We start from the raw sequence: 20084 nt of genomic DNA on the forward strand, positions 1-20084 counted from the left end.
TAATGCGAGTTATAAGTTTACCAACTAAATATAAATAACGAGGTTTTACTTATACATGGTGCTTAAAAATATCACTATAGCCAAACCACACGCAGACGTCATTGTTCGCAGGCCTTGGCACAATTTACCGCAATTAATCATTCTCTTTGTCAAATAAGCGCGTTAATAAATATCACACCTCCGCTTTAAGCATTTGTAGGGTGAACATTAAGGAGCTCGAATGTCTATTACACAAGTAATTTTGACGAGGATTCAAATTTGAGGTGTCCATGGAAATTTGCAAAATTCTTAGCAATAACATCGTTTCGCGTAGACGTTGCATAACTCACTCGAAGCAACATGCTCCTCATTATCAAGGAAAGAAGAAATAAGACAATTTCCGGTTTGATTTTGAGACGAATGAAGCTCTGCAACAGCTTGATTGAGAACAGATGTCATTCGCTCATACCGGTTCCAAATGTCGTCTACTCCAAGTATTCTGCGACCCACCTTCGAATGAAGTAACAGTGCAGACCTGTTTAAAATACTTTTTTAGCATAGTACTGTTTGTATTCTCGCATAATTCAATTAAAAAGGTTCCAAGTGTACCCAAGTGGGACTCATTTTGGTGCGCAAACTTTGAACGAGTAAATTTGGAGCCCAACTGTATGTCATACCGCAGTTCAAACTAAGGCTGCAAACTACAATTCCTTCGGTTTATATCCAGCGCACTCTTAAAAATTTTTAACCACGTATTTATATTTGGAACGGTGAAGATTCTTAAAAACTTTGGAAAACATGAGGCAATGTGCAACCCCATTATATGGTGCACACCTTTTTTTGAAGAAATATTATAGCCATTAAGGAACCCAAAACCTATTTACGTTTCGATTATAGAGTACGTCCTAGCTACAATGCATAAAAAGAGAACACAGAGAAAAAGTCAGTAGAAATCCAATTAACTACGCACTTCAAAACAATTCTGCTTTAACATTTGAATTTTTTGACAGGTCCTAAATAATGCAAAATGCTTAAATTTGGGGGGTGTCAAACTGTACCACATATTTCCTGCAGGTCCAGTGCATTCGTAATTAAGCTCACCTTTACATATCTCCTACAAATCGACCTCGTTTAAAACTGGGTTTAAAACCGGAGGTCAATGGGGAAAACGACAGAGCCTACAAAACGCTGCTAAAATCTTCCGATTACATATTTCAAGAAAAGACTACATACACGGGGATTTAGGAACCGGGATTTGTTGCAGAAACATAGGTTTTAAATAGATTAACTTATTGTAGAAGCAAAGTATGTAACTATGTACTAGACATGACTGCGCCAACTTTATTTGGCTTCTAAATCATCCTTAAACTTTGTACATTAATGCTTCCCAAGTGAGGTTACAAAAAATTATCGGATTGAACTTACCAAAAGTTTGGTAGCATCTGTTTGAATTGAAACGGTCCGTTTTTCGAGTTATTTTCCGCCACACACTGGAGCAGTTCGTCAACCGTGTCGTCATCCAATGTGCAATCCGTTCCGAATGCAGCATTCCAGACCACATGCCACACTAAACGTCTTAGAATTTGACTATTAAAAAGAATCGATTTAATAGGAAAATTAAGCCCCAAATATAAACCTTATCATAACTTGCATAACATTCGCTTTTGACTGCATTAACTACTTTCTTTTAACCATGAAATATCAACACATAAAAAAGAAACCAACTTTCCAGGAATTGTCCAAAATGAAACGGGTGGGTTTTGCTTATTGTTTACGTAATTTTGGTGATTCACTAAGTAAAGTGAATGTGACAATTGCACTTTTAGTTCTTTTTAATACGTAGTACTGGTTATAGTGGGGCCAACCATACCTATGGTTTTCAACTTAGAAATATTTAGATGGAACATTCTCATGGAACGATTATTCTGTTGCAGTCATACAAAATATGTGAAGAGTTTTAGGCACTGACCTCATTAACGCAAATGACAATGAGGATTTTGTACACACCTTATTTTTACGGGCTCACCACCTTTTCGCCTTAAGTAGTTAATCAGTTCGAGGCATTCACTGTCAAGTTTGTCGTCAATGAATGACTTATTCTGGCATTCACTTTGCGCATTGGACGTGTTACACAAGGGCGTTTCATTTCCACTTTTGGGATTGACAGTCCTACAGGGTAGAATGCGATGGATTGCTCCAACAAAGATGCGCCTCAAGCAATTGGCATTCTCCCCATCGTAATTGGATATACCTATAGAAATGGTAGTAGTATTAATCTCCAAGACATTTTTATTGAGCTTCCGCAATGCATGACCGTCATTAAAAAGATTTTTATGAGTTGAAACAAGTCTTATTCGCCGCAGTGCAACAGATACATTTTTTGCGACAAATTATTTACTAAAGTTCATTAAATCCTATTCATGAAGAGCGTATGCTGTTAAATACTGTTCTCGGGCGACAAAATCACAAGCAGTTGTTATAACGCAGTGAAATATTGAACAGGATCAGAATGAAGACAAAATCATACCATATCCTTTTGCCAGGAGATGATTCGTTAACATTGTATGTCGGCCAATTAGCATGCGGTGTTTGAAGGCAGCCTCTTTGATGGTGTCTTCGTCGCTAAGAATGACTACTAGCTTCCCGCATATTCTGAAACTGGTCACTGGGCCGTACTTCTTGCACAGCAGTTGGACTTTTTTAAATGCATTCTCTCCTACAATCATTTGCTAGGAGTATTAGTCGAGATAGGAAAAGGCGTTAACATTTCCTTAGCGCAAGTAGAAATTAGAATGTAAAAATAAAATGACCCCAGGCGGACCCTTAAACTGAGAGCAATCCATAGCTTTCATACTAGATCTTAAAGTTTAATGCGTTTTCATTTCATTTCATTTTCATTTCAATTACGTGGATTTAAGATGCCTTCCGTAGTGCTGGTTATAGGACCCAAATAACATTCGTTCATTTGGAATATGCTACTATCAGAATAAAAATGCTACTGCCTCTACGTTAATCTGATTACGTAGTAGACTTAGCCATCTTAAATTTCTGTAGCTTACCTAGGCAATCCGTGTAGCCTAACCACGGCCAACCGGTCGGACCGGGAGGAAGTTGCGACTCAGTATGCCATTCGCGAATCACCCTGTAGGCAAGGTAAGCACCGACGGGAATGAGAATAATCCAGTTGTGCTCTTCCGACAGGATATATTCTTTAATTTCATCAGTCTATAAAATACATTGGAATGGCAGGCTCAATACACTGTGAGAAGACATTTTACCCATCGTTAAATTGATATGTCTATTGAAACAAGCATCCTTACGAAAATCCATATTATAAGACCCACCTCCGATAAGGTAATTTCTTTCTCATGTCACACAATATAAGGCAGCCAGATATTGCCGAATAAATCGAAGTCAACTGCTGGCAATCGACAATATTTTAAGTTTAATGATAGCCTACTACTTTATAACGCTCAGAAAGGGCTCAAGAGTTTAAGCGTGCACGGACTTCCAGTGAATCGGTAGTTATGGGAGATTGCTTCAAAACAGAGGCTCGGTTAATTTCAAAATGGGGTCCCGATCAAGTGGTAATAACGAATTAGGCTTAGCGAAATCTTGTTAGAATGTTTATCCTACACAATGCATTAAAAATAATGAATCTCAAACTATAGTAACGGTTAAATTTCAAGGTTTGATTAATAAAGGCTGCGCTCATGGTAATCATTTCTCCTAAGACGATAAGGTGAATAATTATTTGTCTTTTGAAATGGACAGAATCCAAGGAATGGACCCACTTTGTGTTCTCATTAATGGAAATTATGACATTTTTCTAATGATTATTGGGCCGGCTCCATCCAGCAAATGGGATGCGAAACATTTGGAACAAAACAGGTAGTGCCTTGAAATGTTTTCTATTAGTGAAAGCAGTAGATACAATAAGTAAGTGGTATGGATTCCTACTTTAAACTTTCCCCAAATATTTGGCTGTTAATCCATTCAGTTATTCTTATGGAGATAACACAAGGTGAAAAAAACGGCGCCGCACCATTAATTATGATTAAAGTGAAATGTGGAAGTGCGTGAAAAATAATGCAGCCTTTTGTTTTCCCCCTTGCAACAAGTGACAACACAACAGGGTCCCAGTCTTCGTGGTTACTTTGAACACACTTGTGCATATCAAAGCAAATTTCAGCTTCACTGAATTTGCGATTCGCTTGATGGCCTTCGCCTATCTGTTGCCAGGGTAGAGGGCTCTAGCCTTATTTAACCAATATGTTATACATTTATGTTTTAATTAAGCTTGACGCTAGTAAATAGATGAAGTGTAAGCTTTATGTGGTGCAAATAAAGTAGATAAACAAAAAAGATCCTAGCATGTATATAAAATCGCTACTTGTAGTGATTAGCCAACTAAATTTACATTTCATTTACCATTTAGAAAATAAGGTGTTGACATTTCAACGAGTTTTTATTATAAAAGTTTAAATATAATGTTACAGGCATGAGCATAAATTTAAATTGGGCTTCATAACGGAGTATATTGTGTAAATTAGGTTAATCCGATCGTTTAAACCAAATTGCGTATTATTGAAGATGCTCGCCTTTTAAGATGTGGGAAAAGTAATGATTAAAATTACAAGATGGTTCATTCAATATGCTTTGTGCTCTAAAGCCATTTGGGTTATAAATCAGTTTATTCAAAAGAAGTGTGGGCTAATAATGAAGAATCTGCATAAACATACTCCAGTATTAGATTAGGTGGAATTTGTGTAAAGAAATGGCTGCAAAAGAAATGCTAAATCTCACCACTTTGAAGAACCCCATGCTAGTTGCCAAACCACCGAGAAGTCAAGTGTACTAAACATCTACAGACGCCGTGATGCCCTGCAGTTGACAGGATTGCGTCACAGTGCATCCATACATAATTGAGCGCTTTACAATACTAGTGGATGCGTGCGCCAACGGCTTAGAAATGTGCATGCATCACGTGTTAATACACCTCGTGCCTTTCAATAGGCGATAATACTACCCTTCAAGGGAAAGTATGGCCTAAAAACGCAGTACAGATGAACCAGAACCCTTTAGCGCCATAAGGGAATCACCTGAGCTGTTCCTATCATTGATAATGTCAATTTTTTTAGGTAAGTTATAATCCGATATTAAATTTATGCGCAGTTACTTAACATAAAGTGATCATATGGAACTTGCTAAAATACGATAAGTTTGCCGATGTGCCTCCTTGCTTTTTGTAGGCCTTCTAATGGCTAGTTATCTCAATAAGTAGTATTCAAAGCAAGCCCAATACCAAAGGTACTGCGCTACACTTTTTGTCCAACTCTTAGGCCACTTAGGGGTCTACCATTGTGCCTCCACCGAGCGCCCTGGCCTCCGAACCATGCCAGTAGTCCTACGTTCAACTGTACGTCAAAAACACATTGTCCCCAAGTATTGTCTTTTTTGTCTTCAGAGAAATCTCGGAACGCTACACTGCTTCTTTCTTCTATGAGTCCCTACCTGTAAGTGCAGTCCAGCTACAAAATCGAAGAAATGTCCTTGTAGAGCTTTTCATGCTTGTGAAAACACGAAATCGCGACAAGAATTGGGACAGTAATATCGAGAAGTTTTCGCGTATACTATTCCCTACATGGAAACGCAGACAACGGCGGCAGGCGTCGCTGCCAGTACTGAAGCTTCAACTTGCATACATATAGATGGGCACAACTCACCCTTCTATCTAACTTTACCGAGATTTATTGGAGCTGGTCAAGCCTGGGGTTGGCGAAGTGAAACGATACCAAATCCCTTCCCTACAGTAACCAATACAAAGTATAGCTTATTTATGCAGTATAACGTCCACAACATCGAACAAGTTTGAAGCATTAATGCTGCCATTTCTTTGAAGATTTGATGGGACTCTTCACATCCTTATCGAAAAAGAATTTAAATAGGCAATGATCTGATAGTGACATTTTCGCAATTTTAAGGCGCAGTAACTGCGATGGTCTTGGTTAAAATCACAATTTTTCCCACGCATTTAAGAACATCGAAACGTCGGCAGCATATGCACGTAGACTTCCGATACACACATCGAGAATTCAACCATGTCCGTAAACCACAACGTAACTTCCGATTTCATTAATGCTTGGCAATGATTTCGCAGTCAATGTCCCAAAAGCTAAAATTTTGCCGTCAAGTTATAATGGGTCACTTACGAGTAATTTACAGCGACCTAACTCAAAATTGATGAAAAGTAGATGCACGCAGGCTGTAGACCTAACAGCCAATAGCTGTAGCAATGCTTCCTATTGGCGGACCATTAAAAGCCTAAAATGACCTACATAAAAACACTAATTTGGGTTTATAAATGGAACTCATGAAGTTCGCAAAATGGCAAATGGCAAGAATGATTGAATTCCAATCAAGTTTATTTATCCATAAAATAAATGGTAAACTGGCTTTTGCGCAATTTTACACGTAGATATTCTCCGTTAGCATTAGTTTCTATTCAAGTTGAAAATATGAACGAAATTAATCTCAGAATAAAAGAACTTCACAATTCGGAGTTCTAGTTCATTCATATACTAAAATTATTGTGATACTACGGTCGAGTAATCTTAGCAAGATAATACGTTTTCACACGTGCTTAAGCCTGAAAGCCAATTTCTTGCATAAAGTGAGTGATTTCTTAATAACTGACATTTGGCGCAACAAACTACAATGCTTTAACTTAAGGGTCACCAGTGCACCTCAATGTCTAACTCGGGCTCTGCACCTTCACTTTAGCGTAGGTATAGACGCTTTGTGTTCCCGTATACATTGGGCCAAAATGTACGAATAAACATAGTCGACCATTCGGCCCAATCGCCATGTCACACTCGTTTACTTAAATACGGTGGATCGGAATCATAGGTGAGGTGAAGTGTGTCTCTGCCTTGCAGTATGCTGAATTGGATCAAAGTGATAGCCATCTTTTTAGTTCTTCATTTTGTATATTGTGCTGGTAGTACGTTTCGAAGGTGAGTTCATGCGTATTTCGATTGTTGATGAGACTACACTACATTAGCGTATATCTTTTAGCATTCTTTGTAGAGGCATTAGGATGAGCCACCTCATTTAATTTCCATCTATAGTGTAATAACTGAATTTTTTAAAGGTGAAAATTTGAGAAATTTGAAGGGCATTCATCGAACACTGTAGTTAAATGGTTATTAAAATTGAAGCTACCCAATATGAAGATGACTGGTGCTCCATTAAGCGCACAAATTTAATTTTCTACTAGACTTCACGAATCGTGCTATAAAAATCAAGTAATGAATATGTGTACGGTAAGGTTAACCATGGCAAGTTGTGTGTGCGTGTATGCGCGAGTTCTGGAGTACAAATTCAGATACCATACAGTGTATACTTATTAAAACAACCTGTTTTTCTTCCACTATATTCCATTTAATGCAATCCAAGCCATTTGTGAATCCCATATGAATGCTCCAACTTTGCAACTTTATTAAAAGTACCATGAAAGCCTGAACTGAAACAACGAAAACTGATGTTCATATACATTTGGAGGCCCTAGAAATCGAAGGAGACAAGTCGTCTATATGCAGCTTCCTAACACTTATTTGTACAACTTGGGATTCCTAATTGCAATTTTCAATAGGGTAAAGTATAATATCTCTCTAAGAAAATTTGTTCAAAAATTATGACCCCCTGCAAATACGGGAGATCAAACGTACTTATTGTCAAATAGGCTGTCATGCATTCTGAATGCACAACTTTGTTTGTAGGCACCGTATCTATCGTCTCCGTATTCCCAGAGATGTCGCAAAATCTTTCATGGAGGCCCTGGAGGCAGGGGAAGACAATACACAATATGACATCCTCCAGTCACATCGATTGCGTGGCGACTACTTAGATATCATGGTAGGACCATCCGCCCTCAAAGAATTCAAAAAGCTTATCCAAGCTCACAAAGTTTCCGCCCAAATTATTGACAACGACGTAGAAAGGTAAACATACGGTGCCAGATTTATTAATCTCTCAAGGAAAAATAACTAATTAAGAATGCAGAAAATTCTATAGTGTCAATCTACTCAGAAGTGTTAAACTTTAATACACTCTTAAAGAGGGTAGTAAAGGCTTAAATACAAAAAACATGACTTTCAAAACCGGCTGATAAAAGACTTATAAAACGGCAGCTTATTCACTTTTTCGCCACCATAAACCAGCGTCATGAACGTCTGACCTTATTACAATTAATTTTTACAGAACTTAGTTTTTATGCTTATGATATTTACTAATACTATATCCACCATTTAGGTCCATCAAACGCTCGAAGCGGGCCAACATGAGAGCGATGTCGAGAATTCGGTCACGCAGATCAAGTGGACGTCTTATGTCACATGATGCTTACTTTCCGTTCACTGTGGTAAGTAAACCGTGCACATTTTAGACGCACAAACAAGAATACACTTCGTTGCATTGAGCAAATAGAGCAGTAGGAAAGAAGAACGTCAAGACTGTTACTCTGTCTTGCACTTTTAAAGTAAATAACTTTATGCAGCATGAATTATTCGACTGTCGTCTTCATTGATACGAGCTGATGGTATTGCACAGGCATGGCTTAAATCTTACCATTCTACTAGATGATTGATCTTGTCAATCAAAAAAGGGACAATCTTCGTCCTTTTCACCTTGAGCTATATCAAAGTGGAAATCCATAATTAGCAGAGAAACCAACAAAAGTTTTGGCATCGCAAAAAAATTTAAATAAAGTTTCACACCCTTTTAGACCTAAATGTGCACCTGTCAATAACAGAGTAGCCTGATATTCTCTATTTGGGAAGCTAAACGTATCAAGCGGCCTACCGAAAGTCCGCTAATACTCCAATCGCCAATTGTTATTCAGTAAAGCTAAATAATGTACTAGTAATATACAAATTCGATTGCAAACGCGCATTGTATGGCCACCTTAATCGAAAGTGAATTAAACGAGAATAAGGATTACCTTACCTAGAATAAATTTCCACCAAGACAATAACAAGAGTTACAGTTGTACTGGGTTAAAAGTTCTTAATTAGCTAATTTAAAACGATTTCACCCAAACTTTATGAGATACTAAAAGGTAATGAGGTATGAGGGTCAATTTGGAAGTGCAACACTGATTTGAATGTTTCCAGATGGAGAATAATCTACGTGAAATTGCTGAAAAGGTTCAAATCGCAACTCTTGAGGAACTTGGAAAGACCATAGAGGGGAGATCCATATGGCTTTTGAAGGTGAGGTCGATAAATTCGTGCTTGATTTTGTGAATCTTTACTTACCTCGCTATGGCTAAGTGACGCGTCGGAATAAACGCCTCAGCTGATGCGTAAGCAATGTGTACGGAGTAGTAATTTTCATCGAGTTTCTTACAGAAATTATGCAAACGTTAATTTAAGTTACCACAATTCTACTTACTTATTAAATACAATATTTTCCTAAAAGTGCGGCAAGAATTTGGCTCAATGAATCGTGACTAAATTTACTGCAATCAAATATACATCGAGCAAAGAAACCAGCTTCATGTAAATCGCCATTTACATTAATGGTCCGCACTTTGAGTTTGTTCTATAGATGTAAGGTAGCCTGTATTTATTAGAGATAGTATCGCGAAATATCAGTCATAGCACCATTCTTCATGATTTGTGCTAGCACAGCTTGGCAATAATCTTGTAGCTTTTCCATAAGTCAAATTTGTACCCATCATTAAGAAACGCAAAAACAAATCAGTGCTCATGAAAGGAACGTTGTGTTAATATCTGAGCATTTCTTCACAACGACTTACGTTTGTCAACAATGAACCTAATTTTTGTTGCCTAACTATAGCCGATTTTATTTTTTAAAGATATCGACCAACAGGTCGCTCCCTATTATTTGGATTGATGCCGGAATCCACGCTCGCGAGTGGATTGCTCCCGCCTCGGCCCTCTACATCATCGACAGGGTAGGAAGCTCCTAAAGCCTTTGATGCGCCGCTTTATTCTTGCCGATGGTTGGCTATAGATGCACAGTACTGATTGCTCGTTAATATAAGGATGGACACTAAACATATTACTAAACCGACAAAAGTAACTCATGCATTTTGTGTAACATAAGAACGCATTTTGCTTTCTTGAAGTCAATTTCAGTAAAAAGTCCATGGCCAAGTTAAGTAGTTACTGGGAGTAAACCGTAAAACAATAATGCCTATTGTTATTTTTGTGGATTTCGCTAAAGTCAAGTCTTGCAAAATCCAGTTTTTCAATAATTTCACATTTCTTAACGTTTTCGGTTCACGCTGCCTAGCTCCTTTCGTGGAAGGGATCCAAAGTGCTTCAAAAATATCAGTTCTATGTTGCACCTGAAATAAACCCCGACGGTTACGCATTCAGTTTCACGCGAGTAAGTTGCATGCCGTTGGTGCGTATACTATTTAGTTAAATAAGTTTATCATTTGTACATTGAATTAAAGCGAATAGTAGGTTACATTTGAGTACAAAGTGCACTGGTATCCTAGGGCTTTAAGACAAGGTAAAACAACTATAATCATCGTATTCATTCCAAAAAATAATATTTAGAGTCGTTACTGGCGGAAGAATCGTAACAAAACTGCACATAGTGACTGCTACGGCGTTGACCTAAATCGAAACTTCCCATTCAAGTGGGGTAAGTCCAGGCTTTATCAAGAGTAACTAGATCGGCTTTGACACTCCGATTTTTACAGGTTATTACCGTGCCTATCTTCAATGAAATAATCGAGCTCTACTGCACCAATTATTTGAAATGAATACTACTATCACTTCCTATTTCTTTTCACGCATTCTTACGCAACTCAGAAAAGCCCATCCTTTTATAATTCTTGAAACAGTATAAGGAGACATGGGGCAAATTCAAAATCAGATCCCCTTTCAAGAAAAACATTGATGACTTCATCAAAGGTACTGCTGAGATGTAGATATTCGCTATCCGATTTATGCAGTGCTAAAGCTAAAATTTTCCCAACATTGTAGGAAATTATTGCGTTTTCCATTTTATTCAAACATACACCGACAGGATCTATAAGGAATAGCGGCTTTCAAATATGATGCATACACCCTTCGAATTAAAGCGAGAATCAGACAAAGTTGGGTGACTGCACTTGTCCTCCTTGCCCCATACATTTTTAAGCTTTATGCATGAAAGAACTAATTCTATCATTTCGATTAACAACTGATTGTTACTTAGAGTAAAAACCAGTTCGTTGTGTTAAACAGTAAATATGCAGCGCAAAAACAAGATAAGTTTACTTGACTGATTTTGTTCCGGAAATCTAAGTGGATAAGCATATTTACTATTTCGACTAATTTGAGTAATTTTACTGATGTAAAACATCAACTTAATCGCTCTTTTATTTACTTTACAAATACTCGAATCCTAAGGTATAGATATGTGATGCTTCCTTTTGAGAGATCATTACCGTGTAACTGCTTGCATTACCTAGGCTTCAGTGGATCTTCATCAAATCCGTGTGGTGAAATCTTCAGAGGCCTTAGTGCAGCCGATCAAGCAGAGACACAAAGTATAGTAAAAAAGTTAACATCAATTGCGAACCAAACAAAGCTGTTCATTACGCTCCACTCATACGGACAGTTGATCTTGACGCCCTATGGATTTCAGAGAGGTTTGCGCCCAGCTAACTACGATGAACTGGTAAGAACAAATTACTTCAATTTCGAAATAAGCATTGTATGGATAATTCGTGCTTTTGTAACCTCAGATCAGCATGACCTAAAAATCCAATAAAGATCAGTTAACAATCCACCCAGAGAGGCGAACAATAAAGTGAAAAACAGAAAATTCACCGCAGTTACTAGTGAATGCATTATGCTGTGACTAAAAATGAAACATTCATTAATTGGGCGTAGATACATAAGACTTTTATCCAAACTTTGATACTAAGGGAAACTTAATGACCTGGAAGAAACGTCAGTTGTTCACATTGTTTTAGAGCTTTGGATCAGTTACCGTTTTTTTTTTTCTTATTGGAAGAACCTAACTAGATCGGTTTCCATTGATACAGAGTACTCAATCGTACTTCGACTCTGTTACGCATTAGATATCGTTTTCAGCCTTCACAGTGGCACTCCAAGGATTAAAGTTGGAGATAACTAAAATTTTCTTTAGACCATTGCATAACATTTGCCAAATAGGAATTTGCATCTTAAACTGTCCCTACTCAGAGACAGAGCAATACGCAATCCCTTTTCTTTTGTGTAATTTCAAATAATTTTAAAAATAACAAATTCAATTCACTGGGAAATTGCAGCTGCGACTGACTCTAAAGACTATATACCGGATTTGGAAGCAACACGGAGACGTATATTCAACTGGAAGCGCTGCTGACCTCCTGTGTAAGTCCCAAAAATCTTGGCCTCTTGGTTATAATTAGCTTAAGGCAGAACCAAATCGGATCCTTCACCATGCGCTTACAAATTCCAAAAAAGGGCACCCTCGAAGAGAGAAACATTACGAATCTTGGATTGCCATGATCGCGTTGATTTCCTGACCTAATGCGATGTGGTTCGGTATTTATGGAAACGACAGTGCCAATTTGACTTGTGAAAGTGTAATAACACCACTTTTTCTCAGAAAAACAGGTTCCTCAAAGACCAGTCTTGACATTACTTTAGATGCTGCTGCGGGTGGCTCAGATGACTTCGCATGTGGATCTTTGAAGATTCCATACACCTACACGTTTGAATTACCAGACCTTGGGAGCTACAACTTCTTGTTACCACCGGCATATATTACACTGGTTGGTGAAGAAATGTGGACCGCTTTGGAAACCTTCGTCGAACACATGAAGTAGCGCAAGAAATGTGGTAAAGGCTCACTGATAGGAATACTTATGCGGCATGCAAAAGCCAAATTAGGCACTTCGATTGTCCCCAATTCTTGTGTTTCATATAAAATAAAATGTGCAAAGTAAGTCCGCTCGCTTATCTGGGAAATATTTTCTTTTTGAAATACAGTAGAGCAGATGACGCACGACTTGACATAGCTGAAAAATCGAGTTAACCGTTTATCGAAGGTCCAGCGTGGTGAAAGCACTTAGAGGGTCAATTAAAGAGCTACCAAAGAAAGTCTTGTCTTAAAAAGGCTTATCTCTAGGCATTTATGGGGTGGTTTGTCAGTAAAATAGTGAAATAGTAGTGAAATAAAATAGTGTGACCCATTTCCACCTGTCTTGAAACTCTTCTACCATGATTTTAAACCCGACGGAGGCACGTCTGCTCCCCTAACCGATGTGACCAGGACACACCCCAGATTCTGTCAAGTATTACGGTCAAGATAGATGAAGGTCCGTCCGAACAAAACCCACTGGTATCCGAAATAGCAGTTTAGTTGCCCCAATAAGCAAACCCCAAAGACCCCAAGATTACCATTATATAAGATCGAGCAACATTGCTAACCACCACCAGCGTAGTCAGTGCCAAACACACGGATAAGAAGATCAGTCAAGGTACCTTGTACCTAGATCCGTTATAAAATAAACCATGCATTGTTGAGGACCGATCGTATTTAACAGCACCAGCTACGGCTGAAGGGCTCATTATGACACGCCAAAATGCATATGTGGGAATGATTATCTAGAGCTGCAATTATGTTACATGTAAATAGTAAAAGCAAAACCTTTCTTTATAGGTTCAAAATATGGTGGCAATTTATGGCATAAGTAATAAAAGGTAAAAACACTTCACAATGTCCAGAACAAATAGGAACTGACGGAAAACCCCAATTTTCCCTCTAAAATGTGATTAGAAAAGTGTACTCCGATGGTTCAATTAAAGGCCAATTGCATCAAAAGCTCTTGGAGAAATTGCAGTGGCCTGTAAATTCGAATCCCCATTAGATAAAAAGGAACAACATTGAAATAGGAAAAGTCATAAATACAGGTAAATACAAAAGTTGATACGTCACGCAGACGAAATCATTGCAATGGAGGTAAATTTGAGCGTTATAAATGGTCTAACTGATTAGATAGTTGTAGTAGCTGGGGACACGAAGAATGCAGAATTTATGCTCCGAGGAGGGGAATTTGCACCGTAAAGCAAGCGGCCACCAGCAGCGAAAAATGCATATGCGTTGAAGCCAAAGGCAGCTATCATGGTTGTCACGCAGACGAGCTCAGGTGCTGGGTGCGACCAATCGTTCAAGAGAGTCTGTTAATAAAACAGAAATTGCTAGTGTCTCATTAGCAACAAGAGCGGCGATGAAATAGTTCATTCGGGACTAAGCTACACCGATATCCACCTTCAACTACACTACGTGGAGGACGAAAACACTAATATTAGATGGCCCGAAGCGTTGTGTTGTAATTAGCATATTTTGCTGCAATGATTGTTGCAACTTACGGGGGCCTAAGGCATGTGCGCCATTGTTTATATGCATTATAAAGCGGAGATAGGGGCCAGCCTGTCAGCACCAGACACTCTATTGCGCTTTCTACTACTTTTCTGCTATTATTAATCCTCACAAAGTGTCAAATGAACCTAATGTGATTCAAGCTCGTCACATTTATAGAACAAATTCAACTCGGTTCTCAAGTTGGAGAAGCTTCTTGCAACACATTGTGGGTAACATTAGCAGATGACGGTGCGCTACGTTTTGGAAAACCGTTATTTTCAATAATGAAAAAGTTGAGATGCTATCGCTTAGAACAGATGAACATTAACGTATCAAGCACCCTCAGTCACTTTTAATGGGCGTAATGAAATACTTTATACCTACACCAGTTAGGAAAGTCGTGGAAGCTAATAAACAAATGGGATCTGCATGCTATGCATTAAAAGATAGCATTGGGTTCCAAAGACTGACAACTTGTTCGCAACCTCTTCGTATAAGGAGGCGTCGTGCATTTGATATGGCTTCCTGACTGACGTGGGATGGCAATTGATATTTTTATTTCAACATTCGTTAAGTGAACAAACATGCTAACAGTCATCTCCAAATAATTCACCATTTCACATTTCTGAGGCCCTACCTTATTCCCAGGAGAATATGACGGACTATAGATAGAGTTGTTCACCATGAATCCCTTGCTGGAACTCAAACAGTAATTACGTCTGATATCTATCTACTCCACACGACTCGAAGGAGCACAAGAAAAGCGTCGTCTTATTCTCATAGGTCAACGCAAGATCCCATATCGCTTAAAAGCTTACTCCTGAGAAAATATCATACCACACTTTAGGATGGGAAGGTGGCACTACCTATCCTCATTCGCATCCTCCACACTCCATTGATACTCCCCCTAGTGATTGGCATCCTTCCTTGGCATTAGACAATTACATGCGAAAGAGGTGGAAGGTAAAGTGAGGTAGAAAATGAGGAGGCTGGTTCTCTAAGCTAGGCCTTTTGAGACGCAAGTTGGATTCATAGCAGAACATTAAAGATCGTGATGATGATTATCCTAACGAGTAGAATATTTTAGGACACTTTTTGTAGTTATGCCATTTTCATTGATAAAAACTGAATTTAATCGGTTCCCATTCAAATGCTAAATATCAACAATTTAATTGAATCAAGGTATTTACAAATTCGCAAGATTCACTAAAACTTATGCCAGTTTTTAGCATTTGCCAAAATTAAATATTTGGTCATGGTATACGAAAACCACTGTCTAGATCTGTTTTAACATTCCGAGGACGGAGATAAGCTTACCAGTGCTGAAAGGGCCACGTGGGTGGCACACACTACTACGATGTCGATGTAGAGACGGAGATGGAAGGCTCGAAAGAGAATAATGGACCAGGAAATCTGGAGTAGACCCATGAAAAAGGAAGTTAAACCTGTAAAAAAAGAGCATATTTCAATCCAGACTACGTCAATATCAGAACTGCAGTAGTGGTGCATCGTATTGAAATATCATAGTCTCTTAAAGCAAGCGACATGAATTAGTTGCATGCTAGGATTAAAAAAAGGTTTGAAAGCACAAATAAAATTGGCCATTTACTAACATTATTCTTTAGTAGACACTGTCTTCTTTCCAAAAGACAGAGGTAATTTGCGACACGGAACTGGTTTGCGACAATGACTATTTACGCAATAAAGCGTTTTATAAGAGAATTTCTAGCAATAAATGCATAAATGGAGGCCAAACACAAAACCTGAAGCATACTAAAATTTATTTAATGCCAAAGTCTTCCCAGGGAACCTTAAAGACCGTTGAATCGAGCGCCGGTTGATGAAATCGGAAAAGCATTTAAAACAACTGAAAGAGTATGTCAATGCGTACCCACCGGCAAAAATAAAGAAATAACCAGGGTTAGATCCCTCCAATAGCGTTCCTGGTCCAATCACACCATCGAAGATGTAAACATACTCGATAATACCAGCCATCAAGGCAAAACTTAGTCCTGAAGTGAAAGCCAAGGTCCGATGATCAAATATTGAGCCATGCTTGGCGCTACCATTAGCAGACCTCACGGCGACATCTAGTTCACGGGGGTGATTTGAATGAATAGCCACTTGAGCCTCTGCCTCTACCATCTTCTGAAGACTGTATTCGGCTTTTCTGAATATTAATATGGACAAAGCAGGCCAGAACAGCAATATAAAAGTATAACCAACACTTCCAGTTTAAATGGGAGCCATGTTATGACAGACGTAATTCAAGTGACAGCAATTATACATTCTTAAGCCATTGACCTGTCCAATAGTATTGAATCAGAGCACTTGGAGGAAACCATAAGACAAATGATAAATGTGGACTTGAAATAGTAACTTACGATACGAGAAAATAAAATAGGAACCGCATAACTTCTTGAAAGAGACAGACATTGACCAAACCGAATGCCAGCTGATCTCGAAGAGGAACCACAGCGTACCAAATCACCGATGCAGCCAATAATCCAATCAGCCAAAAGAAAGCACTATAGACGCAGAGTAATAGAAACGGACAGAAGTGAAAACGACGATTAAAACTCCGATCGTCTAAAGAATGTTTTGAAAGAAAACATTTAAAACGCTTGAGGGAGATAAATATTTGATCATGATCATCCGAAGCATACTTGTAGGTGACTACATTATTTTGTAAACCTAGATGAGAAACCAAAAGCGACCGAATTTCTGACAAGAAATGGAACCAAATCAACCCCATGTTTTACGACAACTGAGCTCCAGGAAGATAAGTATAAGACCTGATCGCGCTTTACATATTTCACTAGTTCTTAAGGTGATTATGTTTTCTTTACCTTTGATAAATATAATACGACAGTATAGGAAGCCCTCGGAAGTACTGCAGAATTGGTCCTCCGTGTGTGTAGCCGATCTGATTTTAGTACAAGTACAATTAGTGAACGTAGAAAACTAAAACACTAAAGGAGTAGGTTTTCTACACCCAAATATAAGGAGAGTGGACGAAGATAACGCCAAAAAGGAGACATTTACCGAATTAGACGTACCTTAGAGTGAAGAAGATGACTTGAAGGGGATCACGAGCAACGACGAGACAAAAGAGCGTCCAGATCGGACCAAAGCCAATCAACCCGCATCCAACGGCACCCATTAACGTCATTTCTCATTCTTAAAAAGGAGAGGAGAGACGGCATGCTTTAAGCAGCAAGGTGAAACGTTCAAAGTGCTCATATTTTAACACACAAGACCCGATGAGGACATCAGATCTCAAAAAAATAATGAATTATAATACCAAATAAAACAAGAAAGTATTTCAACAAAAATTTAAATTATGAATAAGGCAAAAAGCGGGTTTAAAGGACCGCCTTATATGATGCAAACAATAAAAACGACTAAAAAAGAAGAAAAGCTGAAATTCAGTAGCTTTATTTAAAATAAAAAACCAAACCGGAGTTAACTATACCTGAGACCAGAGAGAAATAACAGTGAATAAAATAAAATCAAAGATACTAGACGGTGGGAAAGTCAGAGAAGAGAGGATAGGGTAGAGGTATGCGAACACCGAAGCCACCATCTGGAGTAGTGCCGGCTAGGGGTGAGAATGAGAAGCTGACGTCGTGGTAATGGTGCTTCGGTCTTCAATAAATGGCCTCTTTCAGTGAACGGACAGGCGAGAGGCAGGCGGAACGTACCGAATCCGGCTCCTGGCACCAATAGTCGCACGTCTCTCGTGAAAATGTCTGAAAGAATGGCCGCAACTCGAGGCTAGGCATGGCGATCTAGCTGAAGCGCATACTTCTCCGTTGGACCCAATGGCTAGGGAAGGCAAACAGCCACTTTCAATTTGTTTTACAACTAGAATCAGATACGACCTACAATTAATGTTATAATCTTATAAATTAAGATTAAAGAAAACCTATGCTACCTTTGCCTGACACATCAGTAAAATATACTTGCTTAATCGAAAAATATTTACACAATCAATTCACTGTGTGCAAATAGTGATTTTTTCTAACCTTTACACAGGCAGCATTTTCATTTGACAGAATATTGTAAAGTAAAGCCGATAACAATTGCTCTAAACGATAGTTTAAAGCGGTTTTTTAACGGAGATGATGGTGACGATGATGAGCCATTTCGCAAGGAAGTAATGAGTGGAACCCTTATTTGCGTAGACGCCCCACTAAGCAAACATCATCCTTAACACCCAATTATCAGCAGATTCGGAAACATTGGCCGAAGGTGTGCAGTTTAACTACAAAGATGACTGAAATGTGATGCAAGAGTGCATTTGTGTAGTTTTTCGCTTGACAGAAGAGCTAAAGCCTTCAAACTGGTTCCTAATACTTAGTAGTTAGGTAGTTTACAAAAATTTTTTAGAGTAATGGCCCATTAGCGTTCAAATAAGGTAGGTTATGGAGCGCATGACCGGGAAATGTAACACACCGTTAGAAGGTCGACGGAGAAGTAAGGTATCAATGCGCCGACAGCGACAAATTTCTTGCTCTTGGTTTCATGGGTACGATAGAATGGTGCGTCACCATCGGAAAAAATCCGCACATTGACGCGCGAGACTGTGCCAATGTATCAGCGAAGAAAGCGCGTTTTGCCTATTTAGATGGTAGGAGGCCACGAAATAAGTCGATACAGTCATCACACCAACGATGTGAAGAAATGCATGTTTTCATATTTTTGAAACAAAATTTATCCACTTAACTTAAATTAGTTTTGAAGAAGTGGGCTTGACAAGTGAACAACATACCCCACCGAGATATGATTTCTCTTCCATAAAGGGCCAACAAAATACCAATGACAATGGGAAACGCACCACCAGCAACATCAATAATAGCGCTTATGGGATAGGCGAATTCCCTACGCTCTCACAATATGCCAGATTCAATGAGATAATTGATGCCATGCTAAGGCCGGAGGTAGTAATCGATACCTTGAACAGCCTCTGAAAAAGCGTATTATGGTTATGCGAAAGTGCCAGGCTGCACATAGCCTAAAATACACGTCAAAATAAGCCGCTTATTAGCCTCGTGAAAAACGTTCGGGGCAAAACTAAGACGGTCAAGGCATTTTAATGGGTAGGGACCTAAAAATATATCTACGCTCTTACAAAGATGTAAGAGCCTTCGGCGATCAAAAGGACTTTTAAATCCAACAAAGTAGAAAGTTTTCCAGGACAAAGCAAACAATTAAAAATAAAGTCTTTAAACACATAAAGAGCACTCCAACCTTATATTCGGATTGAGGATTCCGTGAACTGATGCTCCGCAAACTTTAAGAATAAGTCCACAGGTTGTGGTTGTATCAAAGGCAGCCCTTTTAAGAACTTAAATTCCTTTGAGCATCAATCTTAACGCAGTGTTGTAAAACCAATGTAGATCTTTAAAAATAATCAGCAATGAAAACGGGAAAGTCACCTAGGCAAACCGCCCCAAGTATTAACAACAGCAAACTGAGCGCCAGGCCAAATAAAAAGTAAAAGATTGTTACATGATTCAGTGCCTGTCCTCATAAAAAGAAGTAAGGTGTAATGCCTGTTGCCAAAAACAAAAAATTTAGTATTATTGCTCATTTTGAAAATTCCTAATCTTTAACGATAGGTAAAATACCTGCAAAAAAACGCTAGTACAAAATAATATATAACTCTTCAAATAAAGCAGAATGTTACTGTAGTGCTCCGA

General features: G+C 38.6%; 3 protein-coding genes across 3 annotated transcripts; 1 reads left to right on the forward strand and 2 right to left on the reverse strand. All coding sequences in view use genetic code 11, as the record gives it.

Moving 5' to 3' along the window:
* Positions 1 to 6918: 6918 nt before the first annotated feature.
* EGR_10235 (Carboxypeptidase A2) lies at positions 6919 to 12841 on the forward strand (the record flags this gene model as incomplete). The annotated part of the gene is made up of 10 exons (XM_024499484.1): positions 6919 to 6995; positions 7761 to 7982; positions 8293 to 8401; positions 9153 to 9251; positions 9860 to 9958; positions 10300 to 10395; positions 10572 to 10659; positions 11474 to 11682; positions 12299 to 12383; positions 12630 to 12841. The coding sequence occupies 10 exons, from the start codon at positions 6919 to 6921 to the stop codon at positions 12839 to 12841; spliced, it is 1296 nt and encodes a 431-aa protein (XP_024346093.1).
* Positions 12842 to 14009: 1168 nt separating this feature from the next.
* Positions 14010 to 17542, reverse strand: EGR_10236 (Gamma-secretase subunit APH-1A; the record flags this gene model as incomplete). Its single annotated transcript, XM_024499485.1, has 5 exons — positions 14010 to 14195; positions 15697 to 15824; positions 16275 to 16549; positions 16764 to 16907; positions 17439 to 17542. 5 exons carry the CDS (start codon positions 17540 to 17542, stop codon positions 14010 to 14012), a joined length of 837 nt encoding a protein of 278 aa, XP_024346094.1.
* Positions 17543 to 17900: 358 nt separating this feature from the next.
* On the reverse strand, positions 17901 to 19915 carry EGR_10237 (hypothetical protein; the record flags this gene model as incomplete). The annotated part of the gene is made up of 6 exons (XM_024499486.1): positions 17901 to 17980; positions 18084 to 18156; positions 18838 to 18895; positions 18933 to 19001; positions 19633 to 19729; positions 19831 to 19915. 6 exons carry the CDS (start codon positions 19913 to 19915, stop codon positions 17901 to 17903), a joined length of 462 nt encoding a protein of 153 aa, XP_024346095.1.
* Between the last annotated feature and the right edge of the window lie 169 nt (positions 19916 to 20084).

This window comes from Echinococcus granulosus, assembly GCF_000524195.1.
Source record: "Echinococcus granulosus chromosome Unknown EG_S00201, whole genome shotgun sequence".
NCBI classification, from domain to species: Eukaryota; Metazoa; Platyhelminthes; class Cestoda; order Cyclophyllidea; family Taeniidae; genus Echinococcus; species Echinococcus granulosus.